Below are 27,127 nucleotides of genomic sequence, written 5' to 3' on the forward strand. Positions count from 1 at the left end.
AGGTTGACTGGATAAACAATGAAATGAAGGCAGAAATAAAGATGTTCTTCGAAACCAATGAGAATGAAAACACCACATACAAGAATCTCTGGGACACATTTAAAGCAGTCTCTAGAGGAAAACATATAGCAATAAGTGCCCACATGATAAGAAAGGAGAGATCTAAAATTGACACTCTATCATCAAAATTGAAAGAGCTAGAGGAGCAAGATCAAAAAAACTCAAAACCTGGCAGAAGACAAGAAATAACTGAGATCAAAGCAGAATTGAAGGAGATAGAGACACAAAAAAACCCTTCAAAAAATCAATAAATCCAGGAGCTGGTTTTTTGAAAAGATCAACAAAATAGACCACTAGCCAGATTAATAAAAAAGAAAAGAGAGAATAACCAAATAGATGCAATAAAAAATGATAAAGGGGATATCACCACAGATTCCACAGAAATTCAAACCATCATCAGAGATTATTACAAACAACTCTATGCACATAAACTAGAAAACCTGGAAGAAATGGATAAATTCCTGGACAGTTGCCTCCTCCCAAGCCTAAACCAGGAAGAAGTCGAAACCCTGAATAGACCAATAACAAGGTCTGAAGTTGAGGCAGCAATTAAGAGCCTACCACCCAAAAAAAGCCCAGGTCCAGATGGGTTCACAGCCGAATTCTACCAGACATACAAAGAGGAACTGGTACCGTTCCTTCTGAAACTATTCCAAATAATCCAAAAAGAGGGAATCCTTCCCAAATCATTTTATGAGACCAATATCATCCTGATACCAAAACCGGAAGAGACTCAACAAGAAAAGAAAACTATAGGCCAATATCCATGATGAACATAGATGCAAAAATCTTCAATAAAATACTGGCAAGCCGATTACAACAGCACATCAAAAAGCTTATTCACCATGATCAAGTAGGATTCATCCCAGGGATGCAAGCCTGGTTCAATATAAGCAAGTCTATAAATGTAATTCACCACATAAACAGAACCAAAGACAAAAACCACATGATTATCTCAATAGATGCAGAGAAGGCCTTCAACAAAATTCAACAGCCCTTTGTGCTAAAAACCCTCAATAAACTAGGTATCAATGGAACGTATCTCAAAATAATAAAAGCTATTTATGACAAACCAACAGCCAATATCATACTGAATGGGCAAAAACTGGAAGCATTCCCTTTGAAATCTGGCACTAGGCAAGGATGCCCTCTCTCACCACTCCTATTCAATATAGTACTGGAAGTTCTAGCCAGAGCAATCAGGCAAGAAAAAGAAATAAAGGGTATTCAATTAGGAAAGGAGGAAGTCAAATTGTCTCTATTTGCAGACGACATGATTGTATATCTAGAAGACCCCATCATCTCAGCCCAAAATCTCCTGAAACTGATAAGCAACTTCAGCAAAGTCTCAGGATATAAAATCAGTGTGCAAAAATCACAAGCATTCCTATACACCAATAACAGACTTAAAGAGAGCCAAATCAAGAATGCACTGCCATTCACAATTGCTACAAAGAGAATATAATACCTAGGAATACAACTAACAAGGAACGTAAAGGACCTCTTCAAGGAGAACTACAAAACACTGCTCAATGAAATAAGAGAGGACACAAACAGATGGAGAAATATTCCATGCTCATGGTTAGGAAGAATCAATATCATGAAAATGGCCATACTGCCCAACGTAATTTACAGATTCAATGCTATCCCCATCAAGCTACCAATGACCTTCTTCACAGAACTAGAAAAAACCACCTTAAACTTCATATGGAACCAAAAGAGAGCCCGCATAGCCAAGACAATTCTAAGCAAAAAGAAAAAAGCGGGAGGCATCACACTACTGAACAGCAAACTATACTACAAGGCTACAGTAATCAAAGCAGCATGGTACTGGTACCAAAACAGAGATATAGACCAATGGAACAGAACAGAGGCATCGGAGGCAACACAACATATCCACAACCATCCAATCTTTGACAAACCTGATAAAAACAAGCAATGGGGAAAGAATTCCCTGTTTAATAAATGGTGTTGGGAAAACTGGCTAGCCATATGCGGAAAGCAGAAACTGGACCCCTTCCTGACACCTTACACTAAAATTAACTCCAGATGGATTAAAGACTTAAACATAAGACCTAGCACCATAAAAACCCTAGAAGAAAACCTAAGCAAAACCATTCAGGACATAGGCGTAGGCAAGGACTTCATGACTAAAACACCAAAAGCATTGGCAACAAAAGCCAAAATAGACAAATGGGACCTAATCAAACTCCACAGCTTCTGCACAGTGAAAGAAACAGTCAATAGAGTGAATCGGCAACCAACAGAATGGGAAAAAATTTTTGCAGCCTACCCATCTGACAAAGGGCTGATATCCAGAATTTACAACGAACTAAAACAGATTTACAAGAAAAAAACAAACAAGCCCATTCAAAAATGGGCGAAGGATATGAACAGATACTTTACAAAAGAAGACATACATGAGGCCAACAAGCATATGAAAAAATGCTTATCATCACTGGTCATTAGAGAAATGCAAACTAAAACTACATTGAGATACCATCTCACACCAGTTAGAATGGTGATCATTAAAAAATCTGGAGACAACAGATGCTGGAGAGGATGTGGAGAAATAGGAACACTTTTATACTGTTGGTGGGAGTGCAAATTAGTTCAACCATTGTGGAAGACAGTGTGGCGATTCCTCAAGGACCTAGAAATAGAAATTCCATTTGACCCAGCAATCCCATTACTGGGTATATATCCAAAGGATTATAAATCGTTCTACAATAAGGACACATGCACACAAATGTTCATTGCAGCACAGTTTACAATAGCAAACACCTGGAACCAGCCCAAATGCCCATCGATGATAGACTGGACAGGAAAAATGTGGCACATATACACCATGGAATATTATGCAGCCATCAAAAACGATGAGTTCGCATCCTTTGTAGGGACATGGATGAACCTGGAAACCATCATTTTCAGCAAAATGACACAAGAACACAAAATCAAACATCGCATGTTCTCACTCATAGACGGGTGTTGAACAACGGGAACACATGGACACAGGGAGGGGAGCACTATACACTGGGGTCTGTTGGGGGGGAGTGGGGAGGACAGCAGGGGGTGTGGAGTTGGGGAGGGATAGCATGGGGAGAAATGCCACATATAGGTGAAGGGGAGGAAGGCAGCAAATCACACTGCCACGTATGCACCTATGCAACAATCTTGCATGTTTTTCACATGTACCCCAAAACCTAAAATGCAATTAAAAAAAAAAGTATATCTAGGGAAAACAAGCAGCTAACATAGAACTTTATAAAGTATTGACTGCTTTTTCACTAATATCAGACTCAAGGTAAGGATGTCTGCTCTGAGCATTTTTTTTTTTTTAGACAGAGTTTTGCTCTGTCACCCAGGCTGGAGTGCAGTGGCATGATCTTGACTCACTGCAACCTCCACCTCCAGGATTCAAGCGATTCTCCTGCCTCAGCCTCCTGAGTAGCTGGGATCACAGGTGCACCACCATGCCCAGATAATTTTTGTATTTTTAGTAGAGATGGGTTTCACCACATTGGCCAGGTTTGTCTCAAACTCCTGACTTCAGGTGATCTGCCTGTCTTGGCCTCCCAAAGTGCTGGGATTACAGGTGTGAGCCACTGCACCCGGCCTTGCTCTGAGCATTTCTATTCAACACTGTACAGAATGCCCTAGCCTGTACAGTATGGCAAATAAAGGAAATGTAAATTAAGAGAAACTGTCTTCACAGATGTCCTGATTGTGTTTATAGAAAATTCTAATTTAAAAAAATAAGACCTGCTAAAGCTAAGTGAATTTAGAAAGTCATAAAATATAATATCAAGATACAAAAATGTAAATACTTGAAAGATAAGTTGTTTCTAGTTATTAAAGAACAGATTGTTACAACTCTAAAATCTTTAAAGAAAAAGAAACTATAACACCAATTGCAACAGCACATCAAAAAGTTTATCCACTGTGATCAAGTAGGCTTCATCCTGGGGATGCAAGGCTGGTTCAACATACGCAAGTCTGTATACGTAATTCACCACATAAACAGAACCAAAGACAAAAACCACATGATTATCTCAATTGATGCAGAGAAGGCCTTTGACAAAATGCAACAGCCCTTTATGCTAAAAACCCTCAATAAACTAGGTATTGACGGAACGTATCTCAAAATAATAAAAGCTATTTACCACAAACCCACAGCCAATATCATACTGAATGGGCAAAAACTGGAAGCATTCCCTTTGAAATCTGGCACTAGACAAGGATGCCCTCTCTCACCACTCCTATTCAATATAGTATTGGATGTTCTAGCCACAGCAATCAGGCAAGAAAAAGAAATAAAGCGTATTGAATTAGGAAAGGAGGAAGTCAAATTGTCTGTATTTGCAGACGACATGATTTATATTTAGAAGACCCCATCGTCTCAGCCCAGAATCTCCTTAAACTGATAAGCAACTTCAGCAAAGTCTCAGGATACAAAATCACAAGCATTCCTATTCACCAATAACAGACTTAAAGAGAGCCAAATCAAGAACAAACTGCCATTCACAATTGCTACAAAGAGTATAAAATATGTAGGGATACAACTAACAAAGAATGCAAAGGACCTCTTCAAGGAGAACTACAAACCACTGCTCAACGAAATAAGAAAGGACACAAACAGATGGAGAAACATTCCATGTTCATGGTTAGGAAGAATCAATATCATGAAAATGGCCATACTGCCCAAAGCGATTTACAGATTCAATAGTATCCCCATCAGGTTACCAGTGACCTTTGCTTCACAGAACTGGCAAAAACCACCTTAAACTTCATATGGAACCAAAAGAGAGTCCGCATAGCCAAGACAATTCTAAGCAAAAAGAACAAAGCAGGAGGCATCACACTACCTGACTTCAAATTATACTACAAGGCTACAGTAATCAAAACAGCATGGTACTGGTACCAAACAGAGATATAGATCAATGGAACAGAACAGAGGCCTCGGAGGCAACGCCACACATCTACAACTATCTGATCTTTGACAAACCTGACAAAAACAAGCAATGGGGAAAGGATTCCCTGTTTAATAAATGGTGGTGTTGGGAAAACTGGCTAGCTATGTGCAGAAAGCAGAAACTGGACCCCTTCCTGACACCTTACACTCAAATTAACTCCAGATGGATTAAAGACTTAAACATAAGACCTAACACCATAAAAACTCTGGAAGAAAATCTAGGCAAAACTATTCAGGACATAGGCACAGGCACGGACTTCATGACTAAAACACCAAAAGCATTGGCAACAAAAGCAAAATAGACAAATGGGACCTAATCAAACTCCACAGCTTCTCCACAGCAAAAGAAACAATCATTAGAGTGAATTGGCAACCAACAGAATGGGAAAAAATTTTTGCAATCTACCCATCTGGCAAAGGGCTAATATCCAGAATCTACAACGAACTAAAACAGATTTACAAGAAAAAACAAGCCCATTCAAAAGTGGGTGAAGGATATGAACAGACACTTTACAAAAGAAGACATATGGCTGGGTGCAGTGGCTCATGCCTATAATCCTAGCACTTTAAGAGGCCAAGGTGGGTGGATCACGAGGTCAAGAGATCGAGACCATCCTGGTCAACATGGTGAAACCCTGTCTCTACTAAAAATACAAAAATTTGCTGGGCATGGTGGCACGCGCCTGTAGTCCCAGCTACTCGGGAGGCTGAGGCAAGAGAATTGCTTGAACCCAGGAGGTGGAGGTTGTGGTGAGCCGAGATCATGCCATTGCACTCCAGTCTGGGTAACAAGAGCGAAACTCCATCTCAAAAAAAAAAAAAAAAAAAAGACATATGAACCAACATATGAAAAAATGCTCATCATCACTGGTCATTAGAGAAATGCAAATTAAAACTACATTGAGATACCATCTCACCCCAGTTAGAATGGTGATCATTAAAAAATCTGGAGACAACAGATGCTGGAGAGGATGTGGAGAAATAGGAACACTTTTATACTGTTGGTGGGAGTGTAAATTAGTTCAACCATTGTGGAAGACAGTGTGGCGATTCCTCAAGGACCTAGAAATAGAAATTCCATTTGACCCAGCAATCCCATTACTGGGCACATATCCAAAGGATTATAAATCGTTCTACAATAAGGACACATGCACACAAATGTTCATTGCAGCACAGTTTACAATAGCAAACACCTGGAACCAGCCCAAATGCCCATCGATGATAGACTGGACAGGAAAAATGTGGCACATATACACCATGGAATATTATGCAGCCATCAAAAACGATGAGTTTGCGTCCTTTGTAGGGACATGGATGAACCTGGAAACCATCATTTTCAGCAAAATGACACAAGAACACAAAATCAAACATCGCATGTTCTCACTCATAGACGGGTGTTGAACAATGGGAACACATGGACACAGGGAGGGGAGCACTATACACTGGGGTCTGTTGGGGGGGAGTGGGGGGGACAGCGGGGGGTGGGGAGTTGGGGAGAGATAGCATGGGGAGAAATGCCACATATAGGTGAAGGGGAGGAAGGCAGCAAATCACACTGCCATGTATGCACCTATGCAACAATCTTGCATGTTTTTCACATGTACCCCAAAACCTAAAATGCAATAAAATATATTTTAAAAAAAACACTGCCTCATATGACTATAGATGGAAAGTTCTAATTAAAATACCACCAAATGGACTAGCAGTATGACAAAAATCACAGTATATCACAAGAAATGTTTAAAATTTAAGAAAGTCATAAGTACAAATCAATACAACAATAAATTTAAGGAGAAAAACATAAAATCTTTTGGCTTCCCTGGGCTAAAATGGAAGAACTGTCTTGGGCCACACATAAAATACACTAGCAATGGCTGATGAGCTAAAAAAATTGCAAAAAAATCTCCATGTTTTCAGAAAGCTTACAAATCTGTGTTGGACTGCATTCAAAGCTTCTCTGGGCCACAGACAGGTTGGACAATTGTTATACAGCAATTAAGTTGGAGGCAGCCTTTACTCTTAGATACTATGTGTTATAGTATCTACAACTTATACTCAAATACTATAGCAAAAATATGTAAATATTATGCAGAAGCAAACAAAATATGACAACATATTAACAATTGTTTAATCTAGATAGAAAATACCAGTGTTCGTTATTCTTTTAATTTTTCCAAATGGATAGTGGTTGTTAGTTTCTAATTTATCATTAACTGTGGGCAGAAAAAGCAGACTAACTTACTTGCTTTTTGGGTTATAAAAAGAAAAAGCATTACAGCTATTCCTGAGTCTTCAAAACCTTTACTCTCATAATCTTCACACCCATCAAATCTAGAGATTTCTTTCTCACATTAATTTTCAGAGATGAGTTCTGATTTTAGAAATGGAAGTTTAATCTATTTTACTGGATCTTATCCCTAGTTAATTATCCCAATCTAAATATGTAGTGAGAAGTAATGGATGTTTTTTACAAATTCCTTACACCCACAGGGCCTTCCTCTCACATGGATGTACTAAGTGTATCACTAATGAAAAAATAAAGCAATATTTATTGATCAAATGCTGTGTGCCAAATACTTTGTTTTTTTTTTGTTTTTGTTTTTGTTTTTGTTTTTTTTGAGATATGAGTTTTGCTGTCATTACCCAGGCTAGAGTGCAATGGCGCGATCTTGGCTCACCGCAACCTCCACCTCCTGGGTTCAGGCAATTCTCCTGCCTCAGCCTCCTGAGTAGCTGGGATTACAGGCATGTGCCACCATGCCCAGCTAATTTTTTGTGTTTTTAGTAGAGACAGGGTTTCACCATGTTGATCAGGATGGTCTTGATCTCTTGACCTCGTGATCCACCCGCCTCGGCCTCCCAAAGTGCTGGGATCACAGGCGTGAGCCACTGCGCCCAGCCCCGCCAAATATTCTTAAAGGTTTTTATCTTTTATTAGCATTTCATCTTCACAAAAATACTATTAGGTGGTACTGTTATCACCATTTTAAAAACCAAGGCACAGGGACACGTTTTGCCAAAGACCATATAGGCAGAGCTGGAATTATGAGAATTATATCATTTATATATATCATAAAGGTATGCCAAGGCTGGTCTCTCCCATGTTCATCAAATTAGCAAAATCATTTTCTTTTACAAAATGCTATATAAAGACCATATACAACACAATGGTCTATGTGTTGGCACTGGTCCACAAATTGTTTGCTTCTGGTTTCTGCAAAAGTTATACATATTGAAGCAAGTATTTGGAAACGTTCACAACAATCTGACAGAGTTAACTCAGTTAAATACCATAATAAAAAACTGGAGATTTTATTTTGTATGTCTGTTTTTTTCTTTTCATTTTCTGGCAATCTAATATTATTGCAATTTATTTATTTATTTATTTGGCTAACTGCACCCTCTGCCACCTAGGTTCAAGCAATTCTCTGCCTCAGCCTCTCGAATAGCTGCAATTATAGGCATCTGCCACCACGCCCAGCTAATTTGTTTTTTTTTTTTTTTTTTTTTTTGAGACGGAGTTTCGCTCTTCTTACCCAGTCTGGAGTGCAATGGCGCGATATCGGCTCACCGCAACCTCCGCCTCCTGGGTTCAAGCAATTCTCCTGCCTCAGCCTCCTGAGTAGCTGGGATTACAGGCACGTGCCACCATGCCCAGCTAATTTTTTGTATTTTTAGTAGAGATGGGGTTCCACCATGTTGACCAGGATGGTCTCGATCTCTTGACCTCGTGATCCACCTGCCTCGGCCTCCCAAAGTGCTGGGATTACAGGCATGAGCCACCGCGCCTGGCCCAATTTGTTTATTTTAGTGGAGACTGGGTTTCACCATGTTGTCCAGGCTGGTCTTTAACTCCTGACCTCAGGTGATCTGCCCACCTGGGCCTCCCAAAGTGCTGGGATTACAGGTATGAGCCACTGTGCCCGGCCCACATTTATTTATTTAGAGACAGGATCTCACTCTGTCACCAAGCTGGAGTGCAGTGGCACAATCATGGCTCACTAAAGCCTCAAATTCCTTGGCTCAACTGATCCTCCTGCCTCAGCCTCCTGAGTAGCAAGGACTACAGGTGTGTGCCACTACACCTGACTAATAAATTTTTTTTTGTAGAAGCAGGGTCTCACTATGTTGCCCAGGCTGGTTTCAAACTCCTGTCCTTCCAAAGTGCTGGGATTACAGGTGTGAGCCACTTCACCTGGCCCATTATTATTGCATTTTAGAGAAGCACTGTTCAAGAACAGTTTGCAGGGGAAAAAGTTCTTGATGGTTTGGGACACAGTGCATCAGTAACAATCTTCTAAAGTCTAACAGGGACTGAGTGATGCTATAGCTTTTCAACTCTTTAAATCAACATATTAAACCACTTCTGATAAATTGTGAGCACGAAGTAAAAGGGATTCCCACGTGTTCCCTAGAAAACAGAAAATTTCTTATAAATTCTCTGCTGTTGTAAGGGGCATTTTCTAAAGGCCATCATATTCTCTTTACATTATGCATAGGGCTTCCTCACTAATATGATTTCTCTGATGTAAAGTAAGTTGATCACTACGAGTATAGGCTTTTCCACATTCTTTACATTTATAGGGTTTTTCACCAGTATGAATTCTGTGATGTCGAGTAAGTTCAGAATTAACACTGAAGGCCTTCCCACATTCTTTACATTTATAGGGTTTCTCACCCGTGTGAACTATGTGATGTCGAGTAAGTTCTGCTTGAAGACGAAAGGCATTCCCACATTCTTTACAGCTGTAAGGTTTCTCACCAGTATGAAGTCTAAAATGTTGAGTAAGATGATACCGGCGACTAAAGGTCTTTCCACATTCCTTACATTCATATGGTATCTCACCAGTGTGAATTCTTTGATGTAATGTAAGTCGATAACTGCAAATAAAAGCATTCCCACATTCATTACATATGTAGGGCTTCTCACCAGTATGGCCTCTGTGATGTTGAGTAAGATGATAGTGACGACTAAATGTCTTCCCACATTCCTTACATTTGTAAGGTTTCTCGCCAGTATGAATTCTGTGATGTTGCGTGAGATGAGTGCTACGAATAAAGGCCTTCCCACATTCCATACATTTATAGGGTTTTTCACCAGTATGAATTCTGTGATGCTGAGTAAGTTCTGTTTGAAATCGAAAGGCTTTCCCACATTCATTACATATATAGGGTTTCTCACCAGTATGAATTTTATAATGTTGAGTAAGATTATAGCGACGACCAAAAATCTTCCCACATTCTTTACATACATAGGTGCTCTCACTGGTGTGAATTCGCTGGTGTGAAATAAATTGATTGCTATGAATAAAAACCTTCCCACATTCCTTACATTTATAGGGTTTCTCACATGTATGAATTCTGTGATGTCGGTTAAGTTCCGCCTGAAGACGAAAGGCTTTTCCACATTCATTACATATGTAGGGTTTCTCACCAGTATGAATTCTGTAGTGTTGAGTAAGATGATAGTGACTACTGAAGGCTTTCCCACATTCCTTACATTCATAAGGAATCTCACCAATGTGAGTTCTCAGATGTAAAGTAAGTTGATAGCCACAAATAAAGGCCTTCCCACATTCCTTACATTCATAGGGTTTTTCACCAGTATGAGTTCTATGATGCCGAGTAAGTTCTGTTTGAAGACGAAAGGCTTTTCCACATTCTTTACATTCATAGGGTTTCTCACCAGTATGAATTCTATGATGTCGAGCAAGTTCTGCATGAAAACTAAAGGACTTACCACATTCTTTACATTCATAGGGTTTATCACCAGTATGAATTTTCTGATGTTGAACAAGGTATGAGACATGACTAAAGGCTTTCCCACATTCATTACATTTATAGGGTTTGACACCTGTATGAATTTTCTGATGTTGACTAATATGTCGTTGTACCCTAAAGGTCTTGCCACAAACCTTACATTCATAAGGCCTCTCACCAGTGTGAATTCTTTGATGTTCAGTTAGCTGATAATGAAGTCTAAAGGCCTTCCCACATTCTTTACATTCATAAGGTCTCTCCCCAGCATGAATTGTCTGATGTACTCTGAGATCTCTAACCCGACTAAAGGCCTTTCCACATTCCTTACACTCATAGGGTTTCAAACCAGAATGTATTCTCTGATGTTCAGTAAGGTGGTAATGAAGTCTAAAGGCCTTCCCACATTCTTTACATTCGTAGGGTCTCTCCCCAGCATGGATTGTCTGATGTACTCTAAGGTCTCCCACTCGACAAAAAGCTTTTCCACATTCCATACATTTATAGGGTCTCTCACCAGTGTGAATTCTCAGATGTTGAATAAGGTATGACTGTTGTCTAAAGGCCTTCCTACATTCCTTACATTCATATGGTTTCTCTCTAGCATGAATTTTTGGATACAGAGGATGAGATATTTGTTTTTGGATTATTATTTGACTAATGCATTCCATCTGATGTCCCTCTTGTCTCTCAAATTCATGTTTGTACTGCAAACCATTTCTCATGGTGTCCTCATGGATGGTGTTTTTACTTTTTTCCCCTGTCTGCAATTGAGATAAATATGTTTTGCAAACATTCTTTTCTGGAAGTAAATTCTTGGTGATATACTTGTACTCCAAATCTACAAAAAAAAAAAAAAAAAAGGCAAACAAATGCTATAATGCTATTTTTCTGTGTTAGGGCAGGGATGGGGGTTGTACCTTATAGCAGAAATAAAAGATAAACAGAAATAACACACATTAGAAATAAATGGTGTAGAGCAGGAGTCAACAAACTTTTTCTGTAAAAGACCAGATAGTGAAGGTGTTAGGCCTTGGGAGGCATATGGTCTTTGTCACAATTACTTAGCTTTGCTATTACAGCACAAAGGTAGCCACAGATGATAAGTGTGACTGTGTTGTAACAACACTTGACTTATGAACACTAAAATCTGAATTTCAAAAAATGTTTACCTGACACAAAATCTTCTTGATTTTTTCAACCATTAAAAAATGTAAAAACCAGTTGTAACTTAAAAGCCATGCAAAAACAGGCAGCAAGCTATGTGGCCCATGGGCTATAGTTTGCTGGCTCCTGGCTTAGAGAACTCTAATTATTGTAATGAAATTTAAAAGGCAAAATACCTCAGAAAATGATGTGACTTTTAAGAAGGGTAAAATAGGTGAATAGGAGAATAGGGTAAATCAGTGGTCCTCCTATTGAGGATGAATTTAGGAGAGTTTCTTACATATACTGTTCTTCAGGCACCAAACCAGACAAAACCAAAATCCATAGGAGCAAGTCCTGGATATGTGCGTTTTAAATCTTTCTCATCAAATGACTTTGATGCAGATCGTTTTGAAAATCTGTACCCAATTCTTTTCCCTTTAAAGTTTCTCATTCCCCCTAGAATGAAATCCAAACATATTACCATTGATAAAAAGCCCTTTCTTACTTGTAAGACCTCTGCAAATCACCTCTGTAAATACTACAGACAAGTCATTGAGAAGGCAGCTAGGTATAATAACTTAATTTCCCCAAAATACAACATAGTTATGAATATATCTCCCTGATTCCAATCTCATCCTAGTACAGCAATTAAATATGCTCTTTCCTAGATCACTTCCCTTATGAAAGGGAAGAAAGGTATATCCAAGATTGCTCAGTGAAAAGTATAAATGAAAAAGTCATTTTTGTATTTCATCATTTTCTCATTATCTATTGTTACCTTGAACATTAGGTATCTCCAAAACTGTTTACAGTTGCCCTGCCTGTGGCCACTGTTCCTTTTCTTCGTCTCTATCCCAACTCAAATACTGAGATATTTTATTTGGTGAACATCAGTTGTGTTTTATCATTGCTCATTCACAGATGCTCAAACTCACTGCTAGTCAGTAAGTACACTGCAGGTCCTGGCTAGTAGAGTAAGGCAAGGATAAGAACACAAGCTTCAGAAAGAAGAAAAATAAAAGCCTTTATTCTCAGATGTAGTAAGTTGAATTGTGGCCCCCAGAAAAGACATGTTCCTAACTCCCAGTGCCTGTGAATGGGACCTAATTTGGAAAAAGGGTGGGTCCTAAATCCACCAACAGGTGTACTTATAAGGGCGAGGCATAGAGAGATCAAGAGAGGGTGCCACGAAAATGGAAGCAGAGACTAAAGTGATGCATCTGCAAGCCAAGGAATGCCAAGACTGGCCAGTAACTGCTATTCTTTTCATAAACTGTTAGATTCAAATGGCTAAAACTTTGTCTAGAATTTTTGCATTTGTGTTTGTAAAAAATAATTGACTTACAGATTCCTTTTCTTATAATGCCTTTGTCTGGTTTCTGTGTCAGGGTAATGCTGGACTTGAAGAGTGAGTTTGGAAGTATTCCCTTATCTTAAAGTTTCTGGAAGAGTCTGTGTACAGTAGATATGCAAATGTAAAAATCTAAAACTAAAATTTCTAGAAAGCCTGGGCGTAGTGGCTCATGCCTGTAATCCCAGCACTTTGGGAAGCCAAGGTGGGTGGACCACAAGGTCAGGAGTTTGAGACCAGCCTGGCCAATATGGTGAAACCCCGTCTCTACTAAAAATACAAAAATTAGCTGGGCATGGTGGTACACACCTGTAGTTCCAGCTACTCGGGAGGCTGAGGCAGAAGAATCACTTGAACCCAGCAGGCGGACGTTGCAGTGAGCTGAGATCGCGCCACTGCTCTCCAGCCTGGGTGACACAGCGAGACCCCATCTCAAAAAAAAATTTCTAGAAAAAAACAAAACTTTTGTACTTTTTGCATTTGGCAAAGATTTCTTAAATATGATCCTAAAGGACAGTCCATAAGAGAAAAATATGATACATTGAATTTAATCAAATTAAGAGCTTATGCTATTCAGAAGACACTGTTCAGAGAATGAAAATACAAGCCAATAATGGGAGAAGATATTTACAAATCATACATTTGATAAAGGACTTACATCCAGAATACATAAGGGACTATCAAAACCTAATAATTAGCAAACAAACAACTCAATTAGAAAACAGGTAGAAGGCTGTGTGCAGTGGCTCATGCCTGTAATCCCAGCACTTTGGGTGGCTGAGGCTGGTGGATCTGAGGTCAGGAGTTTGAGTCTAGCCTGGCCAATGTGGTGAAACCCCGTTCCTATCAAAAATACAAAAATTAGCCAGGCATGGTGGCACATGCCTGTGGTCCCAGCTACTCAGGAGGCTAAAGTGAGAGAATCGCTTGTACTCAGGAGGCTGAGGTTACAGTGAGCCAAGGTTACACCACTGCACTCCAGCCTGGGCAACAGAGCAAGACTCCGTCTCAAAAAAAAAAAAAAAAATGAAAAAAGAAAACAGGCAGAAGACATAGACACTTCAGCAAAGAAGATATATGGATGATAAGAATAAAAAGTTGCTCAGGATTATTAGGCATTAGGAAAATGAAAATTAAAACCACAATGTGATACTACTACTCACCTATTGTGATGACAAGAATGTGTAAGAACTGGAATTTCATAAACTTCTGCTGAGAAAGTAAAAGGATACAACTATTTTCCTTCTTTCTTTCTTTTTTTTTTCAGACAGAGTCTTGCTCTGTCATCCAGGCTGCTGGAATGCAGTGGCACAATCTTGGCTCACTGCAACTTCTACATCCAGGGTTCAAGTGATTCTCCTGCCTCAGCCTCCCAAGTAGCTGGGATTACAGACACCTGCCACTATGTCTGGCTAATTTTTGTATTTTTAGTAAAGACGAAGTTTCACCATGTTGGCCATGCTGGTCTTGAACTCCTGACCTCTAGTGATCTACCTGCCTCGGCCTCCCAGTGTGCTGGGATTACAGGCATGAGCCACCGCTCCTGGCTGATATAACCACTTTCAAAAACAGTGTGGCAGTGTCTGAAAAAAAAACATATATCTTTCATATGATCTACCCATTCTACCCCAGATATTTACCCAAGATAAATGGAAGCATATGTCTGTACAAAGAATTTTACATGACTGTCTCTAGTAGTTTTATCTCTAATAGCCAAACACTGGAAATAATTCAATGTCCATCCCTATAGGTAAATGGATAAGTAAATTGTGGTACATCCATACAGTGGAATACTACTCAACAATGAAATGAAGTACTAATACATAGAGCAACATGGATGAATCTCAAAATAATTTTGCTGAGTGAATGAAGCTAAATTGAAAAAAAATCACCATATTTTTAAAAAAGAAAGAAAAAAAATCACCATATAATTCCATTATACAAAATTCTAGAAAATGAAAACTAAGTTATAGTGACAGACAGATGATCAGGGCTTACCTGGGCAGTGGGTAGAGAAGGACATAAGGGAGGGATTTCTTTCCGAGGTGATGGATATGTTTATTATTTTGACTGTGTAATGGTTTCACAATATACATGGCGACTTAGCAAATTTTATACTTTAAATGTGTGCAATTTATTATATACCAATTATATGTCAATGAAACTGTTTTAAAATGTTATAAAAATTGACACTTAAAATGAGTGCATTTTGTATTACATAAATTCTACCTCAATATATATGATTAACAAAATACACTTGTCCTATAACCCCAAAATTCCACTTCCATTTATTTCCAAGAAAAATGAAAACTAAGAGAAATGAAAACACCTGAACACAAAACAATTGTACAAGAATGTTCACATCAGCTGGCATAATCTGTTTTGGGAATAAACACAGATAGTGCTTTATCTTAGAACCTTTGCATTTGCAGCTTTTTCTGCTTGTAATGCTCTTCCTCAATATTCACATGGCTTGAGACCTTATTTTATGTCTCTAGTTCAAAGATCATCACCTTAAAATGGTCTTTCCTGATCTTCTCTAAATTAGCCCTACTAACTCCCTAACACTTATCTCCTTACCCTACTTCACTTTCTTCACAACGCATATCAAAACCTGATTATTATGTTTACTTATTTACAATATGTTTCCCTTACTAGAATATCAATATCTCCATGACAATAGGAGTGTCTATCGATAGTGCCTAGACTCTAGCACAGTGCCTGGCTTAGGTTAGGTAAATGGGAAATATTTGTTGAATAAAATTTGGACAATGGAGAAATGAATATAAATCTAAATGTAAAAGGAGACCTGAAACACAGGTAAAATGATCATCAATGGGGAAGAAAGAAAGCAGCCCCACTTTGAAAAGGGAGAGAAACATGAGAGAAGAGAAACAAGAAGTTTAGCAAACTGGCTAAAGTTCCTTTGGTAGCTCATGTTGAGAGAATCTGAATGCTTCCCAGTTATCAGTCCTTTCTCCACAGCCCTTGGGCCTTTGAAGGGTGCTGTCCAAACAGCTCAGTGCTATGCCTCCTCCCTGACCTCATGGGTCAAAACTTGTGATAGCACCCTCCTGCCTGATTTGCTGTCACTCACCTGTGTACCAGCTCCTTGTCCCTTCCCTCATTACTATCCAGGGCTCTTTCTCTTGCTCCAATAAAGTAATCACATCTGGCTTAGGAATGGTATATCCTGCTCATGAGAAAAGAAAAGACACATGTTGTAGAAAAAAATAAAAACAAACCCCAAACAACCATAACCTTGAATTGACAATTCGGACTTGGTTACATTTGTAGTAAACTGCAGGTGAAAATGGTACTTGATATCACAGCAAAGTAGAAAAAGGCCACCTAAGAACATTCATGTTAACATGGATTCACAATTACAGGACTAAAGAGACAAGGAAAGAGAGGGAAAAGGTCTGCTTTGCTGCTAAAGGCAGTATAAACAGGGGTTGTGAGCATAACCTCTGGAACCCTATGGCCTGGGTTCAAATCTTCTGCCACCTACAAGCTGTGTGACCTTGAAAGTTACTTACCCTCCATGTGTTCACTTTGATCAAATGCAAAATGGGGCTGATATTACCGACTTCATAGGCTGTTGTGAGAATTAAATGAATTAATATATGCAAAGGCATAAAAACATGCCTAGTATATAGTATTATTTTGTTGTTGTTACCATTTTCCTAGGAGAAATATACTAAGTTTCCTAAAACATTTCCAGGTTCTTCCTCAGATATTCCTTCAACAGAAAATGTAAATTCACAGCCTTTAACTTTCAACCACACAGCAGGTTAAGGGGAGTATGTCTCCTCTAGGATGGGGTGTGTTGGCTTGAATTTTACATAACTATTGTTAACTCAATCCACCATTGCATAATCCATGGAGGTTCTTTTGATAGTTAAAAAAAAAAAAAAAAAGAGAATTCTGAGACTAGCTGTTGTCTTGTAGGAGGGCCAGATATTAACACAGAGCAACTATAGGAATTCTGAGTTTATACGTTACATGAAATCTGGTCTCTCTGAAAATGTCACACAAATCAAACCTGGAAATTATTTAGAAAAGCAAGCAATAACAGGAAGAGTCAGAGGGAGGAGTGAATGCCACTGAGGGATGGAAAGATGAAATTGCTTAACACAGGTGTCCATTTCCACCCCAACACTGCTCAAACTATGTCTTTAGAAATAGGGGGAGTCAGTTGGCCTCTTAAAACAGAGTTCTAAAATTTGACAGTGGAGAAAGTGGATACTCCAGAAAACAGGTTGTAAACTATTTCAGCAGATACCTTACCCAGTGAGACCAAGTTGCTGTAGTTCTCGAACATCACATCCTTGTACAAGTCCCTCTGCGCAGGGTCCAGGCACTCCCACTCCTCTTGGGAGAGGTCTATGGACACATCCCTGAATGCCAAGGATACCTGAAATGACATGTTAAAAAATTTTTAAATGTATTTTCAATATGGAACACTGCTTTGCAGGAAAGAAGCAGGATAGTAAGCAAATACACTGGGCCTCAAGCCTGCAACATGGATAAAAGAATAAGGAAATTCATATTTCTGAAATAAAGTGTTTATATGCTTTTAAAGACTACTGTTGATGCAAATTAAGTGAAATAGCATAAATAAGCACACTGCCCATTATGTGGCTGCATTTTAAGTTCTGAATAAATGCAAGTTCCATCATGCTCTCTTCCCTTCAAAAAATTTTTCAAAAAAGAATTCTTTTACCAAAAAGTACTCTAAAATCTCTCTTAGAAAACAGGAGTTGACTGACATTATGTAATTTCACTGGAACTCAGGTTCATCATGATGCAAAATAACCTAACTAATAATATCATCCATCTTGTGGATTCTGCAGACTAATTCTTTTATTCTTAGGCATTTATTTAGGGTGGCCAAAGTGTTTAAGGTTTTTCCCAATCCTATTTCCACCATCATTGGGAATCAGAGCCTATGTCCAGCCATCAATAGGGATTAGAGGATCTTCCTATCTGCCACTCCGGCCATACTTCAGGAACACTTACTTTGTTCCTAAGCCAGAGGATGCTGATGGATCCACAATGACACTGATATCACTGGAGACCAGTACAACCTCCTCAACCACAAAATTGACTTTTGTTTTCTTATTCATCCTTGGAGATTCCTCTGGCTAGATCCCTGAAAATACAATATGCAGGCCCCAATTATACTCCAATCTAGTCCTCTAAGTCTCTTAATGCCTGAGATCTCACCTCTGCCTCTGAGGCTGACATGGAAGACAGTGTTTGAGTCACTGCAGAAGACAAAACACTGAACACTAAATCCCATCCATCAGCCCAAAAAATTCAGGTCTGGGCAGTCTAATGGGACCACTACCTGTGTGCCATAGAACCATGACTCCTGGCTGGCATGGTGGCTCACCCCTGTAATCCCAGCACTTTGGGAGGCTGAGGAGGGTGGATCACCTGAGGTCAGGAGTTTGAGACCAGCCTGGCCAACATAGTGAAACCCTGTCTCTACTAAAAATACAAAAATTAGCTGGGCGTGGTGGTAGGCACCTGTAATCCCAGCTACTCAGGAGACTGAGGCAGGAGAATCACTTGAACCCAGGAGGCGGAGGTTGCAGTGAGCTGAGATGGCACCACTACACTCCAGCCTGGGTAACAGAGTGAGGCTCTGTTTCAAAAAAAAAAAAAAAAAAAAAAGAACCATGACTCAACAGAAACTCAAATATTTCCCTTGAGGGACTTCATCTTTCACTGCTCCACCAATGTTCCTGAGAGAAGACTGGGCACATAGATGAATGGGCAATAGGTGAGCATTGCTAAGAGAAAATAGGAGCAAATGAGGAAGATTTACTAGATTATGTAGCACTATCCTTCACTAGGATCAGAGTAACTAGGGAGCAGATTCCACAACAGGGTTGTCTTAGGAAGGAAGTCTCAAGATAATGAGACTTCAATGATCAATGAATTTAAAAACACAATATTTCAAGGAAGAAAAACACAAACTTACATGGGCCATGGTTTTAGCACCACAAGAACTTGTCAGTTCTCCTTGGGCTTCCTCCATGGAGAAACACAGAATCCAGAGAAGCCAGGGCTAGGGGAAGAACAAGTGACTCTGAGACCAGATGTGTCTCTGAAGTTCTAAAATGACTTAAGTTAATAAGATCCTGTTTTTGCATAATTTCTACTTCCAACCCCACCATTCTGCACATATAAACAGGGGAAGAAAGCCAAACCCTCCCTATACTATGAGAAACCACTTGTGCAAGTGTAGATACAGAGTAGAGGCCTCCTGCACAAAGCCAGATCAGGAGCTCCAGCAGAAGTGTCTCTGGCTTACTTCAACTTCTGATGCTGCTGCTGAGTAGCTGAAACTGAATTGTTAGGTCCTGACGTGAGCTGATCCTCTTCCATCCATGCCCACCTTAGGGCTGAGAAGGGGCCACCCATTCAAATCCAAATATCACTCATGGCTTGGCTATATGCCTGGACTCCACAGACAGGAAGGCAGAAAACAGTGGGCAGCCCTTCTCATTGCAAAACTGCACTTGTCCAGTGGAGCCCTTCCCAGCTAGAACCATAGCCCCCAGAATCCTCTGTTTCCAACCAATTTCCTAACTGATTTCCCAACCAGGAACAGCTATACTGCTTTCCTGCATGAAGTCACTGACCACCCCAATATCTCAATATCAAGGCTGGAGTGGTGTGAATTCATGCCCACAGCTGCCAGGTGACGACAACAAAAATAGCTATTTTTAGGATCTTCTGCATGATGGGTCCTTTATCATATTAACATTTAACCATGCAATGCATTTATCTCCTTTCAACAGATGAGGTAATGAAGGCTCAAAGTAAAGTACCTTGCCCAAATTCACAGAAAGAGGCAGAGCTGTAGTTTGAATCCACGTTTCTCTAAATACAAAGCCAATTCTCTCTCTGTCTTTTTTTTTTTTTTTCCTGGAGACAGGGTCTTGCTCTCTCAACTCTAGCTTTTCCTCTGAAGCCCAGAATTTTTTCAAATGAAACTTAAGCATGGTTAATTCACTAAAAATAGTAACATATCATCCACAGAAGTTATCAAATTTCAATACAATTAAGGAGATCCTAATCAAGGAAGTACCAGTTGACAGTTATTAGAATGGCAGGTTTAAAAGACTAATGATATGCCAGATGAGCAACATCACAGGGAAATGGATACTGTGTAAATGCTACAGATTTGTAGGACCTTAAAACATGGCATGTAGAAGGATGTGAGGGACTTTTACCATCCAACCTAGAAGTAGAGCCTACTTCTGGGGCTCTACGCAAACCAAATGACTGTAAATGTGTATTAAGATGTATGCAGGTTAGGCCAGGAGCGGTGGCTCACACCTGTAATACTAGCACTTTGGGAGGCCGAGGTGGGCAGATCACTTGAGGTCAGGAGTTTGAAACCAGCCTGGATAACATGGTGAATCCCTGTCTCTACTAAAAATACAAAAAAATTAGCTGGGCATGATGGTACATGCCTGTAATCCCAGCTACTTAGGAGGCTAAGGCAGGAGAATTGCTTGAACCTGGGAGGGAGAGGTCGCAGTGAGCTGAGATCGCACCACTGCACTCCAGCCTGGGCGACAGGCTGCCAAAAATGCAAAAATTTGCTAGGCATGGTGGCAGGGGCCTATGGTCCCAGCTACTCAGGAAGCTGAGGCAGAATTGCTTGAACCTGGGAGGCAGAGGCTGCAGTGAGCCGAGATCTCACCACTGCACTCCAGTCTTGGTGATAAAGCAAGACTCTGTCACAAAAAAAAAAAAAAAAAAAGTTCAGTTTCTCAGTCAACTTAGCCAAATTTCAGGTGCTCATTAGCCACATGTGGCAAACAGCTACCATACTGGAGAACACAGGACATATTCATCAACATGGAAAGTTCTATTGGACAGCACTGGACGTCTCCTTCCTATGAACTCCCAAGGGCTGTAAACTGAATTTCTTTACTGTTTTTTATTATCTTCTACCTTATACTTATTCAGTTTATTCTGATTTTATACTCTCTGCTGTAGGGTGGCACCTATGTGTTTTCAGTTCTTGTACTCCTCTAGTTACTAACACAAGATTCAGTATACTATGAGTCCTTATGTCTGATATGTGACTAAAATTCCATTTTTAGTATTTTTTCTTGGAAGTGGCTATTAAATTATATTAAGACATATACATATTTATCATATAACAACTTAAAATAATCAAATATTAAAAATACGAATAGCTACAGGTTAAATAAACTATGATTTGTTACGATGCACACCAAGGCCTTACTAATTATATTGGTCCCTATTTATTTTTGGAGGGAGACATCAATGATGAAGTTACTGCTTGACACTGGCAAATTAAAGGAGCATGTGCCATTATGGGGAGGGTTATAATATTGTCATTAAAAACACAGACTCTGTTGTCAGATTTTCAGAATGTGAATCTTAGTCTGACAGCTACATACTTTTCAGTTAGTTTGTTGGTAAATTAGGGATAAGAACAGCACCTATCTCATAGGGTTGCCATGAAGATTGAGATAATACATATATCCCACTTAATAATACATAATTACTTATTAAAAGTTAGCCAGTATTATTAAAATAGAGGACATTATGTCCTTTATGCCATTGCTATTAAATAAAATCATTTTATATTATTTCACTTATTTCAAGTAAAGTTTGAGTCTCACGCCCATTTTTTAATAATGATATTTTAAGTATTTTAGAGCTGAGCCTTGAAGATGCAATTATTTTAAATTAACAACATTAGAAAACAGACTCCCAGAAAAATAATCAATAAATGTCTTGGCTTGGTACGGTGACTCATGCCTGTAATACCAGGCCTTTAGGAGGCTGAGATGGGTGGATCACCTGAGGTCAGAAGTTTGAGACCAGCCGAGCCAACATGGTGAAACCCCCATCTCTACTAAAAACACAAAAATTAGCCAGGGGTGGTGAAATGCACCTGTAATCCCTGCTACTAGGGAGACTGAGGCAGGAGAATCGCTTGAACCCAGGAAGCATAGGTTGCAGTGAGCTGAGATTGCACCACTCCACTCCAGCCTGGGCAATAGAGTGAGACTCTGTCTCAAAAATGAAACAAAACAAAAAAATCTCCTCTCGTTCTTCCAACTACCAAAGAGGAGACATCATTCTTCAACATAAAACTAGCTAAAAGGATCTAATTAAGGTAGAGGTCTCCAACCCCCTGGGTCACTGACTGATACTGGACCCCAGCCTGTTAGGAACTGGGCCACAGAGCAGAAGGTGAGCAGCAGGCCAGCAAGGGAAGCTTCATCTGTATTTACAGCTACTCCCCATTGCTGACATTAACCACTTGATCTCTGCCTCCTGTCAGATCAGCTGCAGCATTATGAACTGAACATGTGAGGGATCTAGGTTGCATGCTCCTTAGGAGAATCTAATGCCTGATGATCTGTCATTGTCTCCCATCACCCCCAGATGGGACCATATAGTTGCAGGAAAACAAGCTCAGGGCTCCCACTGATTCCACATTATGGTGAGTTGTATAATGATTTAATTATATGTTACAATGTAATAAGAATAAAGTGCACAATAAATGTAATGTGGTTGAATCATCCTGAAACCATCTCCCTCTCCCTATCTGTGAAAAAACTGTCCTCCATAAAACCAGTCCCTGGTGCCAAAACCATTGGGGACTGCTGTAATAAGGCATTACATAGATAATTTTAATATGAGGTTCAATCTTGTTCTCCTCTTCTATATGTAAACATTTACATGAATATTTATAGCTGTTACTATCTTATTCTGTTTTCTACTGTTATAAATCCATCCTATAAAATGTTATTTGCATAATGGAATACTGAAAAAAACCTAGCCAAGATGAGTATTGCTATGTCCTGTAAAAGCAACCTTAAAAATCTGAAAAAAAGTATAATCCTGAAGAACTGTCTTATTTGATAAATTGTATAATATTAATTATCCTTAATTGGTTTATATAACCCTAAAAGTTGTAAATATCTCAAAGGTTAATCAAACTTAGCAGGGTTAATTGGTGTTTCCTGCTTCTCCCTACTGCACAGAGATATAAGAAAGTTGGCCAGGCGAGGTGGCTTATGCCTGTAATCCCAGTACTTTAGGAGGCCGAGGAGGGCGGACCACAAGGTCAGGAATTCAAGACCAGCCTGGCCAACATGGTGAAACCCCATCTTTACTAAAAATACAAAAATCAGCCAGGTGTGGTAGCAAGTGCCTATAATCCCAGCAACTCGGGAGGCTGAGGCAGGAGAATTGCTTGAACCAGAAGGTGGGGGCTGCAGTGAGCCGAGATCTCACCACTGCACTCCAGCCTGGGTCAAAGATCAAAACTTCATCTCAAAAAAAAAAAGGTATGGTTAGGGAGAATCACTTTTTATAACTAGGAATTGGAGAGTCTTTGTGTCCTTTGAAAGATCAATTAGTGCAATTTCTATTCTGCAGGAAGAAATACGCATGTGCATGTGTGTGCACTTGCATGCACACACATGACACATACATACACACAAGTGTACTGAAAAATCTTGCTAAAATATAGTTTCCCAAAGTAATAATAGTGATGCTGGAGCTATTTTAACTTTCTTCTTTATAAGTCCCTTATATAATATAACTGAGTAATTGAATAATTTATAAAAAGTTAGCATTAATTCTATAATCAGAAGTATACAATAAATCTATATCCAATTATAAAATAAAATGTTTTAACATGTCAGAAGCAAATTGGCTTGACATGTATGGAAACAGTAAGAAAACAGTGTGACCATTATAAATAAATGCCTACCAGTTCTTGAACATTCTTCTTCAATTCAACAAGACCTTTTCATTATTAAGATTCTTCTCTGAATACACAAGCCAGGTGAATGGCACCTGTAGCCTGAATAAGAAAATTTGTGCAAAGCAGAGAGAAGAGTGTTTGGTTCTCCTCCACTTCTCCAGCAAATAATCAATTGAAATGTCAATTCAGATATAATTCCTTGTTAAATGTCTTTAAATCCTAAATTAGTGCGATTCATATAAAATTTAAAATTTCCGGTAGGATGCGGTGGCTCACGCCTGTAATCCCAAGACTTTGGGAGGTCAAGGCAAGTGGATCACCTGAGGTCAGGAGTTTGAGACCAGCCTGACCAACATAGTGAAACCCTGTCTCTACTAAAAATACAAAAATTAGCCAGGCGTGGTGGCGGGTGCCTGTAATCCCTGCTACTTGGGAGGCTGAGGCAGTAGAATCACTTGAACCCAGGAGGCAGAGGCTGCAGTGAGCCGAATTCACGCCATTGCACTCCAGTCTGGGTGACAGAGCAACACTCTGTCTTGGGGAAAAAAAAAAGTTGCATATTATTCTTCATCACTATGACTATTACTTTCTCATGTGTACTTTTTTCCCCCAGATGTACTTTTTATTCTTACAACTAACTCTGTATAAACATAAATCTCAACTCATGGATTTCTTGGAAAAAATCCCTGTTCATGTTCACACAGATTTCTATGCTTGGACTTCCAATCACATTCCCACTCCTAAAAGCCTTAAAAACAGATGACCATTATCACTTGCTTACTGATACCAGTCAGGTCATCTCTATTCCTGTCATACTTTAAAACTGAGGTCTTTGGAGAAGATTGGAGAAGATGAATGATATGATCCTACCTAAACATTAATCTCAATAAAACAAAGTTTAAACTTTAGACTCCAAGATATGCATTTATCTACCATCATGGAAAGTGAGTGTAGAGGAATGATTTGAAAAATGAGAAGTTCATTTAGAGGCCCGTGGAGGATCCACCTGCATGGTCCATTGTTCACTGGAAAGGAACGCCTGGGATAGGTCACTGGACAATTCAGGAAAAGCAAAGCAGGCTGGGCGCGGTGGCTCACGCCTGTAATCCCAGCACTTTGGGAGGCCAAGGCGGGCGGATCACAAGGTCAAGAGATAGAGACTATCCTAGCCAACATGGTGAAACCTTGTCTCTACTAAAAACACAAAAAAAATTAGCTGGGTGTGGTGGCACATGCCTGTAGTCCCAGCTACTCAGGAGGCTGAGGCAAGAGAATTGCTTGAATCCAGTAGGCGGAGGTTGGCAGTGAGCCGAGATCGCGTCACTGCACTCCAGCCTGGGTGACAGGGCAAGATTCCGTCTCAAAAGAAAAAAGGAAAAGTAAAGCAATGTTTCCATGTCCTAAAAACAAAAACATCTTATGTATTTATTTAAATATTTATTTAAAGATTTGGACCAGAGAGTTGCAGTTTATGTGTCTTTTTTATATTGAATCAATGAATTTTTTCAAAGGGACAAATGCAAATGAAAGCCACAGAAAGTACCAAGGGATGTGATTTTTGTGACTATAAGCAATGAGGAGACAGGCTCTGGGGCAGATTGTAGCTGTTTTTGACATAGTGTGGTACCATGCCGTGTGACCGGGTGCAGGCAAGGCTGTGTGAAGGTGAGAATGTGTGATTTGGAATGTGTGATTTGCATTTTATTAACAAAGAGGAAACATAAACTTATCTGGATCTGAACTTTTAGACCTGCTACAACAATTGTTCCCTTCTTTTCAGGATCCTTCTTTTGGTGAATGGCAGGATGGGGGAAGAAAAAAATCATGAGACAGCAGCCCCTTCTTAGAGCACAGACCGACCCAGAATATCCCCCCCAACGCCATATCTGCGCCGCCCTGACGCACCTAACAGCTGTGTGAGAGTGAAGCTGGAATCTGTCTCTGAACTCACAGCAGATTTCTAGATCTGAGGTACGCGAATGCGGTGGTTCTGAAAAACGCAGCTGTCCACACAACGCCTCCAATGGGCACCCTTCCATCCTGTCGTCCCAGGAGTCTGTTTTAGGGACACTTCTAACTCAAAAGTCCAATTGCCAACCCAGGTCTGTACCTTCTTGCTGAGAACCTTCATCCCAGGGCTCAGTATGTGACTTCCCCCTTGGGGACACTGCGCTGTGCAGACACACGGGGCCGTGAGGGGGGCAGAGGGTCAGTGACACACACCAGAAAGCCAGGCACCTGTCTCCGCCTCACATCCGCACCCACACCCGCCCAACCCGGTCCTGACAGGCACCCCGTCGCGCGCGCGGCACACATACAGACACCGTCTGCCACACTTTGTCACGCAATCCCTCTTCTCCGCTCCCCACGCACGCAGAGGCTGGAGGCTCCCTCCGGGCACGGCACGCCAGGTCTGGCCCCTAGAGTGCCTCATTTTGGGCGGCAGTTTCATCCCCAATCCTACTCCTAAGAGTCCCGTTCCTCCTCACCTAGCTCCGACTTCTTGTCTGTGAAGAACGCACCCAGACAGCTGAACCGTTAGGAAAGCAACAAAAACGGCCCTCGGGTTCCAGGCAACACTGCCCAAGGGGCTTCTGGGAAATGCAGTCCACAGGTTCTCTTGTGCGCAGGCGCGGACGCGCGCGCATCCGATGGCTTCGACCCAAGTCCCTGGAACCCACGAGGGAAGCTGAGGAGGAGAACAGACGCCTCCAGGCCTCGCCAGGCCACTTGAGTGTGGGACTGCCGAGTGCATCCTTGCAACCCTGAGGCCGAGTGCGTGCAGGACTGGGCGATACCTCCGCCAGGCAGGATTTTGTCTGATTCATCCCTTGAGGTAGTCCCGGCGTAGTACATCGTAGGCGCTCAATATGTGTATTATAAAGAATGGTTGCCTGGCCATTTGTGCTTGACCTTGTGAGCTCGTGTGTGTGGTACTGTGAGGGTTGCGGGACCGACGGAGCCTCTCTGGCTGTGGCGGGTTGTGTTTCCACGTGTGTGTAATTTGAGTGTGAGTCGGTGTGTAGTGAGTAAAGGCATCTGACTGGAGAAAACC

At 40.4% G+C, this 27,127-nt stretch overlaps 1 protein-coding gene across 5 annotated transcripts; it reads right to left on the reverse strand.

Moving 5' to 3' along the window:
* Positions 1-8,634: 8,634 nt before the first annotated feature.
* Positions 8,635-26,666, reverse strand: ZNF546 (zinc finger protein 546). 5 transcript variants are annotated; one of them, XM_012461380.3, is made up of 5 exons: positions 26,562-26,666; positions 19,282-19,368; positions 17,580-17,706; positions 16,387-16,482; positions 8,635-11,630 (listed from the first exon to the last, which is right to left on the reverse strand). In XM_012461380.3, exons 2-5 carry the CDS (start codon positions 19,336-19,338, stop codon positions 9,517-9,519), a joined length of 2,394 nt encoding a protein of 797 aa, XP_012316803.2. In that variant the 5' UTR covers positions 19,339-19,368; positions 26,562-26,666; the 3' UTR covers positions 8,635-9,516. The 5 variants fall into 5 exon arrangements, with proteins under 5 accessions (XP_012316803.2, XP_012316806.2, XP_012316804.2 ...); XM_012461383.3 differs by lacking the exon at positions 19,282-19,368 and adding an exon at positions 16,829-16,887 and having other exon boundaries at positions 26,562-26,664; XM_012461381.3 differs by lacking the exon at positions 19,282-19,368 and having other exon boundaries at positions 26,562-26,664.
* Between the last annotated feature and the right edge of the window lie 461 nt (positions 26,667-27,127).

Source organism: Aotus nancymaae, unplaced genomic scaffold (genome assembly GCF_030222135.1).
Source record: "Aotus nancymaae isolate 86718 unplaced genomic scaffold, 86718_ANA_hifiasm-v0.15.2.pri h1tg000028l, whole genome shotgun sequence".
Taxonomy (NCBI): Eukaryota; Metazoa; Chordata; class Mammalia; order Primates; family Aotidae; genus Aotus; species Aotus nancymaae.